The sequence below is a fragment of the Pteropus medius genome, unplaced genomic scaffold (genome assembly GCF_902729225.1).
Source record: "Pteropus medius unplaced genomic scaffold, Ma_sr-lr_union100, whole genome shotgun sequence".
Lineage (NCBI taxonomy): Eukaryota > Metazoa > Chordata > Mammalia > Chiroptera > Pteropodidae > Pteropus > Pteropus medius.
Window position 1 is genome coordinate 8945251 of NW_024349225.1, and position 17741 is coordinate 8962991.

Sequence of the window (17741 nt, forward strand, 5' to 3'; positions counted from 1 at the left end):
TGCATTTCTCAGTCATTTAACACACAGAAAACTGCGCTACCATTTTCACTAAGTTCCTATCTTATGTGTCATTGACCAAGTTCTTGAGTATAGTGTCCCAACCCCCTTTCCCCAGAAGTCCTATAACTTTTATTGTGATTTTGCATAGGACAGTGATTTTTAGGAACACATCGCATTAGAGCAGAACTGACTGTACATGGCTATTTTAACCTAGATGCGAGCTCATTCTTCTAGACTAGTATGATCTGTATCACCACACAGAATCTTATGGAATCTTATAGATTTCAAAGAATAAATATATACTGGCTCATGGTTTTTACGAAAACTCACAACTACCCAACCAAAAGCCTCAAGTGAGATTATTCCAGGGTCTTCTACTTTAATTATCCAACATGTTTGTGATAATTCTTGAGCTCATCTGACCTCTCCTCAAATCACTTACGTATCACTGAAATCCAGGAATGATGGAATACAAGTATAAAGGCTGGATATTATATGGCTCTCTTAGCATGAGCTTGCTTATAGGTAATTGTGAAATGGTTTTTATAGGAGAGAAACAAGATTTGATATTTTTAGGGCATTTCAAATAAACCCAGGGCTGCTATTATCCCATTGAGTTCTAACTTTCAGAGCTAGAAGTATCAGACTACTGATTTTTTCATAAATATTTTGATTTGTTCAAGATCTGCTTCTATTGAAGATATATGTACAAACACAGACGCATATAAACATAACAGTCAATCTAAATACTGAGTGCTGCCATACACAGGCATTAATTATTAGCATTTTAAATTCTATTCTTTGAAAAATGGAAGGATCTGTTTCTTGTAATATTAAATCTTCATTACTCATTTCCCCTTCCTTTACTATTATCATCACTCTGCGTTTTTACAGAAGATTCTAGCATCTTGAAAATGCTTCATAAATTATCTAGATACTCCTAATAAATGTCTTGGGATTAAAAATAGAGTCATCATTAGTTTATACATAAAGTTAAAACTGAGGCTAATTTAACAGAGAAGGTCAGGGTTAATGGTTAACACTAAGGTTTGACTAATCGATATCCTCTAAAAATTTTGATTAAAAGTTATCCTTTATAATAATTTTATAAATGCCTTAAAGAGACTATTCTGTTTTAACAAGCATTTTCTTAAAGGTGTCCTCAAATTTTTATCACTTAAGTCAATAAACTTAGGAAAACATAGGTATAAGGTTAGCTTTTCCTCAAGTGTTTTTCCAATTTGGTGTCCTTTTTTTTGTGGTAGGATTTGAAATTGTTTGACTTCTTCATTTACATAAACATAAACATGAAAATTCTGGAGAGCTAACTTTGATTGACTCTAAAAGACTTTTGATACATTCCTTCCTAAGAGGCTTGCTAGCATGCATCAAAGGTGTACTATTTTAATAAAAGTATACTTCATAAAAACGTCCACTATTCGGCTTTCACCTATCCCTATTTCACAGTGTTCCTAGAAGGTATTTGATGGCTTAAAAAAAAAGTTGAATCCGTATAGCTTATATTTATATTGAAAATGAATATTTACTAGTTCTAGTTCATGGGGTCAACTTATACAGCCTCTAGTGTTGTTTCCAGGCAAAGACCCGAACATCTGAAGAAATAATTTCCTTTAGAAAATTCATCAAAGCATGCTTTGCATGATTTACATTTGAACAATTAAAATTATTTAATAAATTAAAATCTGGATATTGTCACCAGGGGAAAATAGTTTTTTCTAGGTTTTCTAAATCTGGAAATGGGTGCTTTAGATGTGATGTTCATGCCTTAAGAAAACCTCTCATTTTCAGTGGAAAAGAATTTGGTGTATCAAAATCTGTTAAACGCCAGCATAAATGCAAGTTTAGTATCCCGGGTAATCTGTCAACTGTTGAGTTCAAGAGTCTGAGAACCACTGAGAGGGAAGGATGTTCTGTGCTTAACCACTGTCCGCCCCAAGTCCCCAAACACACTTCCGTTAGATCGAAGTTCTTGACACTTAATCAGGTTTCTCATCGGTGTGAACTTGCTCACGTTGAACAACGTGCGAGGCACAAGCACAGGCTTTCCCGTATTTTTCCATTCACGAGTTTTTTCACCAGCTGGAAATCTTTAATGTACAGTAAACTGCAGCCACGACGAAAGTTTTCCACAGATCCTTTACATTCATGGGGCTCCTTTCCGTCATGAATTCTCTGGAGTAGAAGGCACATGTTTTTCATGAGTGGGCATTCTCTATAGCTGACTGCCTCACACCTAAAACCGAAATGTATACCGTGGTTTTACACCTGAGAAATCTGGTCAGGGCGCCTCGGGGCCCCCTGCTGGAGAACGAAGAGAATGCAGAGCTTGGAAAATGTGAGAACTCTGCGAAAACAGAAGGGCTTTCCCATACACACTGCACTCGACTTACCTATCCGGAAACAAAATGCCGGCGTTTCCCTTGGTCTCTCACTCTGGCCTGACCCTTGCTAGCACTTCCTCGTCCTCTAACCTCTCGGTGCTGTACGAGGGCTCCGCCCTGGGCTTCTCTCTTCTGCCTATCCCCATTTCCCTGGTGATTTCACTCAGCCTCTTGGCTTTGAACACCATCCATTTGCTAAAGGCCTGCAATTTACATCTCCAGTCCGTACCTCTCCCCTGATTCCCTGACTCACGAATTTCCACTTGGGCGTCTCATAAGACCCGCAGACTTAACACGTCTAAAAGTGAGCCCCTGGCCAATTCCAACTTGCTTCTCCCATAGTCTTTCCCATTTCAAGGAACATCCTTCTAGCTGTTCTAGCCAAAATTCTTCCCTCTTCTGTTTCTTACCTCCCACATCCAATCCAACAAGCAAATTCTGTTGGCTCTTCCTTCAAATATATACAGAACCTGGTCATTCCTCACTTTCCACTGCTATCAGTAGATCATGGCCCAAGTTCTATCTTCTCTTGTCTATCATTGCACTAGCATCCTAACTGGTCTCTGACCTTCCATTCTTGCATCCTTATTCCCAGTGGTTCCCCATCTCACAGAGTAAAAGCCAAAAGCCGTTATGGTGACCTGCAAGGCCTTCAGACCCGCTCGCCGCAGAGCTCAGTGATGGCATCTCCTCCTCCTCTCCCCGGGCTCACTGCACTCCAGCCTCACTGGCATCTATGCTGCTCCTGCAAACTCCAAGCACATTCCTGCTGTGCACGAGCTGTCCCCCGGGGGAAAGGCCTCACCCCCAGGGATCTGCACACCTTACTCCCATATTTTTATCAAACCTTTGCTCACATGTCACTTGGCAGTGAGGCATTCTTTGGTCACCTTAGCTAAAAGTATACTTCCTTGACATTTCCTATTCCCATTTCTGACTTTATTTTTATCTTTGTTCTTATCACCATCTAGCATAGTCAATTTTACTTACTACTTTTACATTTTACTTACTACTCTTGCTTATTTTCTGTCACTCCTTCATAGAATGCAGGCTCCACAAGGGGAGAGAGTTTTGTCTACTTTTTTCACTGTTAGATCTCAAGTGCCTAGAACAGCATCTGGCCCATAGTTGTTATTCAATAACTATTCACTGCATAAATGAATAATTTTTAAAAAATCAATAAAAGCCACACAATATAATGTATCACAATAAATAATAACATGTACTGAGATTAGTCATCAATAATCTGTCTTCCTATATAGATGAGAATCTTCCAAAGGCAGAAATTTTATTTTACATCTCTTTTCGTTCTTAGGGACTGGCATAGAATGTTACATATACAGCAATTACTCAATAAAAATATTTGACAGAAAATTTTGCCTAAAGACAAATCACTGGAAGATAAAAATAGAACAGAATAATTATCTAATTCAACAATAGACCGGCATATAAGAAAGAATAGCTCTAAAAGTAGTCTTTCTCCTCTAATATTTACGAGTAATAGCTTTCAGTGCTAACTTAGGACATCCGCTCCAAAACTGATCACAGATTGCCATGAATCGAGATGGCTATCAGGCTTGCTGTCAGGGATGGTAGGTGAGGACTGGCTCTGGGCCAGATACCTTGGCCACCTCATCTTAGTGTCTTTGAGACCAGTACTTGGAGTGCTGGAGATATGTAGCAATTTACTATATAGTTCTCTCTTTTATAAAATGGCAATAATTCCTCAGACTATCATTACACTTCCTCAAAATCAACTGAAGTTTGTGGGTCAAAGCTCGTCAGAGGTTCCTAGAGTAGTGACAGAGAGTCATAAGCATAACATTCCAAATAATGACAGCAAAGGAGTTGAAAGGTGACTCTGAGCCAGTCCAATTTACATAAAACTTGTATGTGAAATATAAACTGGCAATACAAAGGTTACACCCAGACAGGTTTGCAGTATAATTCAGGGCAACACCTAAACTGGTTTCAACACATGCTAAAGAAGTACAATGGAAATAAGATGAGAAGAAGATTTTATTTCTCCAAGTATGACTCCTTGGAGAAAAGTGTTTGCTAACCTGACTAATTTCTGGAAAAGCAACAGCTGTTACAGGATAAAAAGAAAAATAAAGGATTTAAATTCTGACCAAGAATTCTGAGTTCCGTTTAGAATATGAAGAGAAATGAAGAGAAAGGCAAAAATAAACAACAAAAAAACCCAAACCTTAATTTTCAAAGATACAACCAAAATCACAGAATTACCATATTAACCGACGTAGAGACAATAAATGGTTCTTTTCTATTTGCCTACCAAAGGTCTATGGCTCACTGTGTAGGCTCGCTAAGTAAATAATAATACAATACAAAGCACTTTTTACTTTTAAAATCCTTTCATTATTTTATTTAATCTTAATTACATTCCCTTAAAATTACCTGATCTAATTATCTAAACATCCGCTGGCAGACATGAAACGAGATACATCTGGGAGGACACAGGCAGAGATGCTTTGATATCGACATTCATTTATTTAGTGTACAACAACTCGTGGGTTTTTCCGGTTTCCCTCTTCTGTCACCCACTCCAACTATGGTGCTGAATATAACTCACGTGGGACATATAAAACTAGCTCAGCTAAACTAGCCTGATCCGACACTGTATTACACAAGACAGCATCAGTAGCTGTGTGAACAGGTCACAAAACACTCAGTACTAAGTTTCTACATAATACTGGCTTCCTAGTGACTCTCGATATTTCAACAAGATCATCTAATGGTCTTTCGAAATTTAAAGCCGAGCAGTAAAGTCAGAAACAACACATCATCCAGCTTGCTAGGACTGTACAGCAAACTTAACAACGCTCAGATAAATTTTATCTCTGTAAAATAACTTTGCTGCCACTTGGTTATAAAAAAACGGAACTTTTAATGACCTTTAACTCTTGGTTAAGATATATTTCAAGGAGCTTCCTTAACTGGAGATGCAGGATGTTTTGTTTTATTGTAGCACTCAATAACAAGTCCATAAATTACCAGATAAAAGCAAGGAACAGCTTTCCTTTTATTAGCTTACCCAGTTTAGCGGCGCCCTCTGGTGGGTACTCAGGAAACTGACCCTCGGAAGGGACACTGACAGTTCTCCTCAGGCATCGCCCTTTGGTGGAATCTGTCTGCTGCTCCTGTCCTCCCTCCACAGGCATCTAGTCAACCAAAAGGAAAAGAGATGAAACTTAATAGTCAGCTCACCATAACTACCTTCTGGCTCAATGATGTTTTCAGTTAATAAGACAGGACTTTGTAATCAGCGGAGCAAAGTAGAAAAAATGTAGAAATAAAGTATATACAATAGTAAGGTATTACCAACCACTTTTCAGGAAGCTTTTCTTTAAAAAGAAAACTGAGAGATCAGGAAAGGCGAGCATGCAAATGAGCTTACTGGAAATATGGACAAATCGCATCCAGGTGTGCACCTGCTTTGGGAGCTCGGAAAACTAAATAAAATGCCCACACAAATAAAAGTCGACCAGAAAGACTCAGCTCCAAAATTCTCTTAAAAGAAGATTTTGTTAGATAGTAGTAAAATCACCCCCTTTCTTCAATTTTAGAATTAAGCACTTAGAGATAGTTAATAAAACACATTTTCAGTGCAAACTTATATACTTACATAAAATAGCATATTTTCTCCCAAAAGTGAGTTTAGTTTTTGAAATCCTAAAAAATGTTTTTTTCTGGCATAACTTCAGAAGCACACCAAGTGTTGTTTGTATATGTGGTACGAGAGCTATGAATGGTACGAGAGATCTCTAATACCAACAACTATTTTACAGCTTACAAGTTACTGTAAAGTAATGAGATGGCGCTGAGTTCCTTTCACAATGAGATTTCACTAGCAACCTTTACCGAAACTAGAACAGTACTGGTGACATCCAAACTAATTTGGCAAAATATGTCAGTAAATAATCATAGTTTCTAATTTCTTATGGCTCCAATACTGAACTTTTAACAAATTGCAAAAATAATGACTAGCATTAAGTTCTTACTATGTGCAAGGCTAAGGAATTTATGTGTGTGACACTGTGGGGGAGCCATTATTATTATCCCCTTTTTACAGATGAGTCATAATTTATTTCTACAGATGATTGCAATGAACACCCATCGCATCAACTGATCCAGAAAAATGGATATGTGTATGCCTGCGGCTTTGCCTCAGTAATCCGACTCCTATGACTGGGGTCAAGGGGATGGCAGCAAGGGAAGCTTGTTACTGAGAACCTGCAGAGTAAAGTCCTAACGTCTTCATTACAGACTGAAAACTTTCACTTGTTGTGGGACCAAAAATTCCCCGTTTCCTCATTAGCATAACTATGATTACTGCTTGCACATTGACAAACGAAATGGCAGAATTAAGAAAGGTCAAACTCTAAAAAACAAGAGGAGACCAAATAATAGCATCAGTAAAGACATGGACTCCTCCAAAGGCACCCTGTAACTTAAAACTTTACAAACAGTAATCTAAGTCACCCATCCCTTTCAGGATGAAAATTATATTATCCCTACTTAAATAATTAAAAGAATAGCACTGAGAGGTCAAATAACTCCCTTGTAGTAAGAAAGGCAGAAATGTATCCTCTACCTGTCTTAAAAGTAGAAAAGAACGGGGGTTAATTTGGGGAAAAAAGTTTGTATTTTTGAACAAATAGATGAACCTAAATAAATATAACTATTTCCTTCATTGTTCTAAAAATGCCTATTATCTGAAATAATGAAGGCCTATGCCATAAATAAACGATAGTAGTTATTTTTGATATTATATGATCTTTTCTGTGGAAATTTATAAAGGCCACATTCGGGAAAAAGTAAGAAAAGGCTTCTATTATCATATACTTTGTCTCTGCCATTTCTAAGGAAAGGATAAATAAGTTATATCTTCTTATTTGGACCTAAAATGCACTCACAATTATTTTCTCAAAGTTTTAATGAAGACTCCTCATTTCTTAAAATATAATCATAGGCTTCCTTTAAAGTATCGCTCTTACAGGTTAGGGGAGTTCACCTCTGACTCGAGACAGTGCTGACTTTGATTCTCAATCTGCGTTTCTTATGAACATTTTACTTTTACAGCACTATCGATTGCTTCTTACCTAAAATATTTTGACAAGATATTGATCTCCTTGAAAATTAGAGGGCTCATATTTCAAGGATCATCAAACAAACCAAGCTGGAGCTCACAAATCTTAGTACACAGCCAAAGAAAATCAGTTTTAGACAGTCATTTTTAGAAAAGCAATTTTGTTCATTCTGACTCTTCTAATTTAGTTTACTAGTTCACATTTATTGTTTATACTGAATTACTCTTTAAAATTTGTATATCTTCCAGGTTCTACAACATAAAAAAGAAAAAAATTTTAAGTCTTTTTAGCCTTGTACTGTTCTTTGAAGTCCTCTTTTTCCCCAGGGAGAAAAAAAAAAATCAAGCACTTTAATTTACGCCATTTCAGACGAGGAAAGTAGAACCAGTAAGGAGTAAACGGCATCTAAGACATGCGAATCACAATGTTAAACTGGACCTCTGCCTCTTAGTCCTCGTTAGTGCTAAGCCACCCATGACAATGGAAAAGCAACATGCACAAATAAATCCAGCTACTTAGAAAACATTATATACACATGCACATATGTATATACGTGTGCATGTATGTATATGTATGTATGTTATATATATGCATAGGCATATCATTTTCTACAAAATCGCCTTCCCTTTAATTTAGAATTACATAGAAATTAATTGCAATTTCAATCTGAACACATACAGATTAACTAAAATAGTCAAGGAAAGAAAACCAAGATTATGCTACCTAGCAAAAGAAAGCTCTTCTCAGTTATTTCCTTTCCTAAAGAATGCTTAAATGATGTTCAAGTCTCCGGTACCTTTAAAAGGACACAAAGAACGCATGTGATGGGGGAAGGTATCCCTCTGCTTCATCCAGGGCAGAATTCTGAATTTATCTGTTATATAGAGCTTCCGCATAAGTTTTTCCACAAAGAAAGAACTCTTTTGCTAAAAAGGTAATTTAAAACTGCTAAACTCCCTAATATAGTATGGCAGGTTTACCACAGTGTGTGTTCAGCTTCAAACTTTACATCCAGGGACACCCAATTGCTTGCACTTCCTTCCTATAGTCCCTACTCTGTAGTTGAGAGCCTTTGCTTAGTCTGTTCTCTTGGCAGGAACTATTTCCCCTTGCTCTCTCTTCTAGTCTATCCCCGCCAGGTAAACTGTTTACCTTGCGCTTAGGACAGACAGGGCCTCTTCCAAGAATCTTCCCTGTGTACCAGCCCCCGATGGGAAGGTTAAGGTACCCTCCCCTGATGTTCCTCCAGTAACAGAACTTTCTCTGTCACTACACTTATCACACTGAATTATAATCATTCCTTTGTGCAACTAATTCCATTGAAATTAACAGCTTGTATCTTACCCGTCATCCCCAGACCTTAAAATAGCTCCGACCCGCAAATGAATGAATGAATATTTAATAGGTAGAGATGGTGCCATTTTAAACAAAGGAAAAAAACATAACATCAGCCAAGAAGTTGGTAAGCATTGGACTTTTTTGTTTTATTTTGGAACAGGGAGTAGGCCAATCTAGCTAGAGCCTTTTGACGCGGGGCGGGGCGGGGGGGGGGGCCGGCGGTGGCGCGGGCCGAGGCCGTGGGGGCGGGACACCAGAACACATTATGATCATGTTGGGAGGGCTTTAACACCAAGCCATGCATAATTCAGGAAGCAATGGGAAACCATTCGACTTTTTGGATCAGAGGAATGGTAGGTAGTCTTTTAATTGGTCTGTCTCCTTCCTATCGCCCCCTCTTCTAATACATCCTACAGATTAATATTCATGACACATAACTTAGATCAAATCCCTTCCTTTCCTAAGCTTCCTTTGGTGATTACCCATTGTCAATAGCATCTTAATGACAAAGACAGTCCTTTAGAATAAATGGATTTCTTTCCTTTATTCTATCTCGTTTACTCATGCTATTTATCAAATGCCATTTTTAAATTATTTGTCTTATTTCCAAAACTAAATGTGCTATGAGGAAGAGAGAGGAAAGAACTGTGTCTTATTCTTTATAACTTGTAACACATGAATGCACACACAGGGACACATTATGTACCTGCTGAATAACTTGAAAGTGGTTTTGAATGCAATGTGCCACGGGGAGTTTACCCCAGGATAAGTAACAGCTGATTTTTAGCTGTTTGCACAAAGCCTAACTGCTATTTTCATTAATATATCTGAGTGTAAATACTGCTTTTCAAAAGCAAGAAAAATATTTTTAATTATTTTTAAATTGCATTATTACTACCTTCCGCCTGTACGCTGTCATCCAGCTTTAAAAATTCCAAGTACTGAAAGTAGAGTCTGAATGATGAAAAATGGAGCCCCATTTACCCTTGCTAATGGCTTGTTATTGCCAAAAGAAACTCACGAATTCAGCTCTTTTGTACTTTTATACTGGCTGCACCTCAGAGAGGTTCTTGATTGTCTTCTCTACCATTTCCCTCAATTCCTTAATCTCTAGTTTACTTGGTCTTATCTCCTGCAAGCAAAACGGAATTCGAATGGCCGCCCACGCCCTTTGTAGGCTGGCTCGGTGCCAGGCCAGCTGGGCCTCTCCTGGCGACCCGGCAGGGAAGCCTATCTCATAACACATAAGCAATGTCTATCTGGCACAATTTACATGAAGCGATTCACGAAACCAATGAGTCATTTCTCAAGGTGATACCCCTGGCAGACTTCTCTCTCAGCATCCTGCCCAGATCCACCCTTCTGCCACGTCCCCAGTCGGTAAGTGGTGTGTTTAACACTCTCCTCATGTGCATCCCCCACGCAGACTCCTTCCCATTTCCAACAGGAAACACGCAGCGTTAAGAGAGAGCATTAAAAGATCCCACGCACTGAATCCATGCATGATAGGAGACTCACATAAGCCTCCTACATTCCAGCAGTGCCTGGCTAAGGATTCAGCTTAAATCCTTAGCCAACCCTCTTAATTGATCTTTTTAGCATAACAGTAAACACCCCCATGACTAATTGATTAAGGTTTAAAACAGCCTTTCAAGATAATTTTAGCAGTAAATTCCTTAAACTCCTTGCTTCAAGGAATTCTAAATTGTTCAATGCAAAATTCCAAGGGTAAGAGTTATAATAGTGGGGTGAAGAGGGATAGCATATTCTGGCGCACGCACGCGCGCGCACACACACACACACACACACACACACACACACATTTCTAATTTTTTCCTGTAATGAAAGTAACAATGTTAAATTTATTATTCATGCAGTGGGACAGCAATGGCTTAGCAATTTCTTATCCTACAGACTTAATGCAGTTTTTCCAACTTAATAAAGACAGAACACCCCTATCTCGGGGCATTAAACTGTTTTTGTAAACTGTTTTGTAAATTCATCATCCTTTTGTCATCCCTTACTCAGTCTACTGTAGTAATTTTGCTTATCTATTTCCTTCCAATACTGTTCACTCAATTTTTCACATGATCAACAGAGTTACTTCTCTAAAAAGCAAATCTGATCATATTAGTGCCCTGCTAAATACCTTTTCATGGTCTAAATCATTTCCAGAATAAAGTCCAGATTCCTTGGCATGGTCTCCAAGGAACTTTATTATTTGATTCTTGAAATCTATCACTTTTCCTCTTGCAAACTACATTCCAAGAATTCTTAACATTTTGCAGTTTGCCAAAGAGAGAAATGCTTCTTGACTCTGTGCCCTTCCTGACACATACGTGGCATGTCCTTCCCTTCTTTTCCTCTAGGTGAGCTTCTATTTGTCCCTAAAGACGTGACCTAATCATAAATGTCTCTGTAAAACCTTTTTTTGGCATTCTCCACTTCACACAACCCTCTCCAGGCAACATCTCAGTTAATCATTCCCTTGTGGTTATATTAAAATCTTAAAAAAAACAATTTACTGAGGTTAAAGTCGCTTAACATAAAATTAACCATTTTAAAGTAGATATTTCAGTGACAAGTAGTACATTCACCATGTTATATAGCCACCATCTCTATAGTGTTCCAAATGGTTGTAACTTTTAATTCACTGCAATGTGTCCCCAATAAAACCCCATCTTCGCAACCACAATACCGCACACACGATAGATGTTCAATAAATAAAGATGGAATCACATACTCAACAACAGCAAAGCATTTTATGGATTATTTTTTTCCTCTTTTATAATCCAGTTTTAGGAAAAAAAATGTCCTGGAAAGATTTATGACACGAAAAGAAAAGATAGAAGAGAAGGTTCATCTACTTTCAAGTTTATACTAAGGAAATGGATATTCAGGAGTCAAAGTTTATAATGTGGCTTTTTCAAAAATTATTCAACAAATATTTATTGAGAATTTACTTATGTGTCAAGAACTCTTCTAAGTACTGAGGGATATACCATTGAACAAAACAGACAAACTCCCTGGCCCAAAGCTTACATTTCAGTAGGGGAAGAAAGACAATAAACATAATAAATTATATAGCATTTTAGGAGGTGGCATATGCTGTGAGGAGAAAAAATTAGAGTTAGGTAATTCGATCAGAAGTTCTGGATGGAGATACGGGAGGGGTTCCAGGTTTAAACACGTGGTCAGGGTAGGCCTTAGTAAGCAGGTAACATGTAAGCAAAGAGCAGAAAGAAATGAGAGAGTGAGTAGTGCCAATACCTTAAGTAAAAAGCCAAGGCCAAGGCTAAGTAAGGCCTTGAGGCAGGAACATGCCTGACGCGCTGGAGAACAGTGCCAAAGCCAGAATGGCTGGCACACAGTAAACTGGGGAGAGTTCTGGCCTTTGAAACTTGGAAGGATAGATTAGGGGCTCGGTGTGGGGCATGCTGGAGATGACTATTACATATCCAGTTTGAGGTATTTAATGTGTAGGTGGATATGTAAGTCTAGAGAAGAGAGGTATGTAGGTTTGAGATGTAACATTAGGAATCACCAGCTTTAGAGGGTGCTTATAGTCGTAAGACTGGATGGGACTCTTAAGAAAGTGAGGTCCAAGGGTGAACTCTGTGGCACTCCTCTGTAAAGATTTCAAGAGAAGAAAAAATATCTGCAAAGACGACTCAGAAGGAACTGCCAGAGAGGGAGGAGGAAAACTAAAAGAACACGGTATCACGGAAGCCAAATGAAGAAAGTGGTTCTAGAAGGAACACGTGACCAGCTACATCAAATGCCACTGTCAGATTAAGTAAGATGAGAACTGAGAAGTGACCACTGAATTTAGCAATTTGGAGTCACCAGTGAGCTCATTAACACGAGGAGGTCTGGCAGAGGGGTGTCAGTAAGAGTCTGGTTGCAACAGACTTCATTTGTTTCATTATGTGGCATACTTTCCACGAACACGGACAATTGTAATTTTTTTCCTTCTTTTCCTATGTTATAATTATTCTGTGTATATTAACTGAATTGTATTTCCACTCATTAAATCTAAAAAAAATTGGCTTTGTATTTTTGTCTTTTTAAATTTTCATTTTTTTAATTCATTTTGTTGATGATGAGGTGGGGGGAAAAATGGTCCTTTACCACACTTAGATTGAGACGTACCAGTCCAGGAGAGCTAGACAATAATTGGACTAGGAAAATGTTTCGTGATTGCCAAGTAGCATTAGGGGCTCACATGAGGTTTGCAGCTATTAGTTTAAAGACCATCAGCATGGTGGAGTGATTTTTCTCCAGATAAATGCTACACAGAAGCAAGGCAGGATGGGGGAGAAGCAGGATTTAACTGCACTATCATATCACACTGCCAAATGAGTATGATGATGCCAGACAAAGGCAAGGAATAGTATGCAAGGCAATGATGAGAATGACCATAAAATTCCGGCTAGGTGAAGAGGGATGAGAGGACATCAGAGGTAGAAGGGGTAGACAAGGTGAGAGGGTCAGTGGAGCAGAGGAGGAGGGCTGAGGGGTTGCTGGAAGGAATGAGCTAAAATGACAGGAGATGACGGCGTAGGGTAAGATGCACACATGTGCAGACATGGAAGTGGGGCAGGGGAGAGGAAAAGACTCTTGGAGGACAGGAGTTCAAGGACCTGAGAGTCATGAACTGGAAGAATCATGTCTCTGGATACTGGAATCATCACAAATTAAGGCTAGAGTCATGTTAGAGATCGTGATAATGAGCCGAGAGCAAAAATCAACAAAAGGAGGAGGAGACATGAATGGGGGTTGGAAGATGACTACAACATGAGGTTCGGAGTTTGGGCTTTTTGGGAAAAATGAGGGGGAATAGATAGGAGGCAGCCCTGAAAGGAGAAGGCGCCCACCACAGGCAGCATTCTCTGAGGGCCGTGGGAGAACAGCTGTCACTTGACAAGACCTCACAGGAGACAGTGTCCTCGGGGAAGATGCAAGTTCCCATAAGACCAGGACGTTAAGGACTCCTTCAGGAAGCGGTGGCTCAGACAGTTGATTTTGCTGCTGATGGATCATAAGCTGCAGAGGGCATAGTGAGAGTTTCAAGAGGTGGCAAAGGATGAGTGGGAGGCAGGGACAGAGTCGTATGCAGACTGTGGGAAACGAGAGGCTCCCTGGATGTCTAGGGCTACGCACGATGACTGGCATCGACAGGGATAAGTGCACAAGACATTGTTTTAGAAAATCATTCATCGTGGACAGTTATTTTATGATACAAAAAGGGACCCAGGCCTAGATTACTTGATTGGTTAGAAATGTTCAATTGATAGATTATACCTGGGTTCTGGACAAGGCATGCTTCTTGACCTTCTGTCATCTGTCTTTAGGCTGTTAAACTTCTTACGGGACTCAAGAGCATAAAGATGGCAAATGATCTGTTCACAGCACTCCTTATTAACAACTCTGAAAAAGGACTGCTGACAGAGTAGGTTGGTTGAAATGTACATTTTGAATTATCTGTTTATTCAAACTGGATAACTAGAAATCTTCTATACTAATATTCGCTCTACCAATTTAAATTATGTACCTACTTAATAAAAACACAGCAACATGTACTAGACTGCTCCAGAAAAGGCTGCCCTTTAAAAAATTATTTTAATAAAATTAAATTTAATAATATTAAAATATTATTTTACTTACTAAAATTGATATTCTATTTACAGATTTCTGCTTATTTTATATATATATAAAATAATTATATATAATTAATCTTTCTTCTTCATTGAATCAGACCTTTCTTCTCCTCTCCTATCACTCCTCTTCTTTGTCAAGATCGTAGTCACTCCTTTTTTTTTTATGCTGTAGAGGTTGGGAATAGGATGGTCTTATGGCCCTACCAATTCAGAATGATAACAACTGTGTTAAATCATCAATAAGCAAATAAATTATTTGGATGTGGAAGAATTTGCACACTAACAGTTTGAGGAGTAAAGTAGTAACAATATACGATAAGTTCAAGAGTTTTTTTTTTGTTTTCTTTTTTTTTAATTTAGAGAGGAACAGAAAGTTTACCTAGAACTAGAACTAATCACACACTGTCTGCCTCTCCAGATCTACCTTCTGCCCTTTTCTCCTCTGCCGTGTGTTTCAGGGAGCAAACCTCTACAGAACACATCAAAAGCAATCCTTCCCTCTAGTTTCAAGCTAGGTTTGGCAGGTAGGTAGCACTGGCAAGAGATCGGAAGGCAGGAGAAGTGCATTGGAATGTTTATTCTCCCTTGCTTCCTCCTTGCCGGCCATTTTTGTTTTGGTAGAGGCTGTGTTGTTGTGCATAGCCACAGCAACTGCCATGCAGCCCGCTCATGCAACTACGGTTCTCTGGGTTCTGGAAACATTGCTCCCTCCCCTGACCCTGAAGGTCTAGGGTGATAACTGCTTTCTGCTCTTGCTAGTTCGTGGGTGCTTCACCTCTCTTCAGTGGGTCCCTTACGCAGCCTACACCTCTGTAAGTAGTCCCTTCATTAAATCTCCCAACTAATCCACTGACTGTCCCTTTTGTTACTTGCTAGGAGCCAGACTGATACCATTTCTAATAGCCGGTCTGGGCCATTTCGGGGCCAGGTCTACATAATCCAATCCGTTCTCATTCCAAATTACTTGACTCAACATCTCTTCTTTCACTGTTTGACTGTTGAGGAACTCACATCTTCATGGCAACCGCATATCATTATGATGTCAGCGGCCCATGAGACTTACGTACAGTGTATTGTCCATAAAGCCTCGATTTTCATAAATGTGACTTTGAAAATGCAAATAAAACTGGACGATTTCAGGCGTTCGGTCAGAAAGGGAAATGGCTCTTCTCAGGAATCCCCGTCTCACCTCCTTCTCCTTGTTGAGCAACACCAGCTGGCTGTCTGTGAGGATGCAGTACTTCCGCTCCCACGCTGTCGTCTCAGTGTAGGGTGACTGGCCACATGACAGACGGTGGGTAGGTGGCCCTTTCACATCTGTGCGACAAATATGAAAAACAAAAGGGGCAACTTATTGTCCTGCTGAGTAAACTGGAGTTTCAAATGTAAGATTCTTCAAAATCAAATCAAATAAAGAGATGAGTCTAGACATGAGTCCCAAGAGTAAACTGAAAACTTTCTCTTAAGAAACTAAAAACTTACATACAGAAGTAAAAAGTGGCCTACAGTGTGCAGAAAAAAGGGCTGAAACACTCAAGGAAAAACTGTTAGCATAAACTCGACACAGTAATCGCTGCTGTAATTTGCATTGAAATACTGGGAGATCGCTTCACAGCAAAACCAGCATCATTCGAAATAAAGAGGTGGAGATGACTCAGAGACAAGAGCAAAAGACGGAGCCCCTAGCCTTCAGGAGGAAGATGATGTTGCATGTATACTTTGAGAGTCCTGTTGACCCAGAACTGAAGGGGTGAAGTTACTGGCAGCCTATGCCTTCAAAATGGCTATATTTCTAGCCACTCACAAGAATTAGAAATGTTTAAACTATAGCATATTACCACAAGAGGCCAGTAATATCTTAAAATCATAGGAAGCAATTCACTCAAGGAAAGAGCTACACTATTACGATCATATCTCTTACAGTTGGAGGTATACAGCGTCAAAGCTCAATGTCTCAACTCTTCTAAATGTCTCATTTCCCTATTTAATACCAAATGTTTACTATTACTCTGTTACTTTAAAATTTTTTGATATAAACTGTTCATTTATTTGGGCTGTTGTAAAACTCAGAACATATCTTAATCATAAGTACACATTAGATCCATTAAATAAGACTTTCATGATGGTTCAATACATATTAAAAGTTCTTTAGCCATGAAGGACTAATTACTCTCAGGAAACTACTTGCAGGGATCATTTAAAATGCATTAGTTGTTATGCTAGAGGCATGCCTCGACTGAGGAAATGAGAAAAGGAACAGCTAGGCGCGCAGGAGAGTTGTAAATCATAAATAAGCACATTTTATTTATTAAATGAGCATTTTCATTACTGTTAATTTCTATAGATTTTTAGTCTTTTTATCACAGGATGATGGGTATTCCTGGTATTGAATGGCTTCATGGAAATTAAAATTATTTCTTAGACATTTTATACTATAATTACACAAACATGCAGAATTATAGCCAGAGTCCTATAGAAAGTAAATGACAAGCCAGTAATTTAGAGTAGTTCGGTGTATGTCCATCTTGCGTCTCCCTGTGTCCATTATCTTCGGTGCTCGTTGTGGCTTAACTTCCCTGGCTCTCTAAAAGTCGGTCTAAACTTGCTGTTCTCCATGTTTTGGGGGACTTATCGACAACCCTCCAAAACAATTCAAAGGCCAAGAGCCAATAATGTTACTAGGGCTTGGCTGGACATGTTACTAATTCTTCAAGTTCACTATTTCCTCCCTGCTCCTGTTTTTCTGCTTCTAACTCCCCTGCACAATGCACAGCAGAGCATGCTCCATCTACAGCTTCTCTAGTCCACACCAGCTCTCGCCCTACCCTCTGCTCTCCCCTCGTATTCTAAGCATCTTAAATTATTTTAAAGGTTTTTTTATACTTCAGAATTTCCTAAAATGATCACAAAGAGCTCTAAAGGAACTAAGCCTTTTTTAACACTGTAAGAGACTCCCGCCTATACTTAAAAGCCATATCAAAGCTGATTTTCTTCGCATAATTTGGACAAACAACTGAGTTAGATTTTTACCACAATGTAGGCCTATTTTTAGAGCAAATACCAAAACTACCTCAACAGAGAGGGATACACCTACTTTATGTGGAAATGTGGTGGTTTTGTGGCCTAGACACGTTCTCAGTCAAATAACTAACCTTTTTATGTAAGTTAGCCATGGGTGACTTAAACTGCACACCACTTGCCCATTGAAATTTAATTTGAACAGCAATCTT

General features: G+C 38.9%; 1 protein-coding gene across 7 annotated transcripts in view; it reads right to left on the minus strand.

Annotated features, from left to right (window-relative positions):
• Positions 1 to 17741, minus strand: part of RASAL2 (RAS protein activator like 2) — a 246775-nt gene that overhangs the window by 117434 nt on the left and 111600 nt on the right. For all 7 annotated transcript variants that reach the window (XM_039881391.1, XM_039881390.1, XM_039881393.1 and 4 more), the window contains exons 2-3: positions 15701 to 15828; positions 5458 to 5584 (exon numbers count right to left, since the gene is read on the minus strand). In XM_039881391.1, coding sequence (XP_039737325.1) covers positions 5458 to 5584; positions 15701 to 15828 — 255 coding nt within the window. The remainder of the gene's footprint in view (positions 1 to 5457; positions 5585 to 15700; positions 15829 to 17741) is intronic.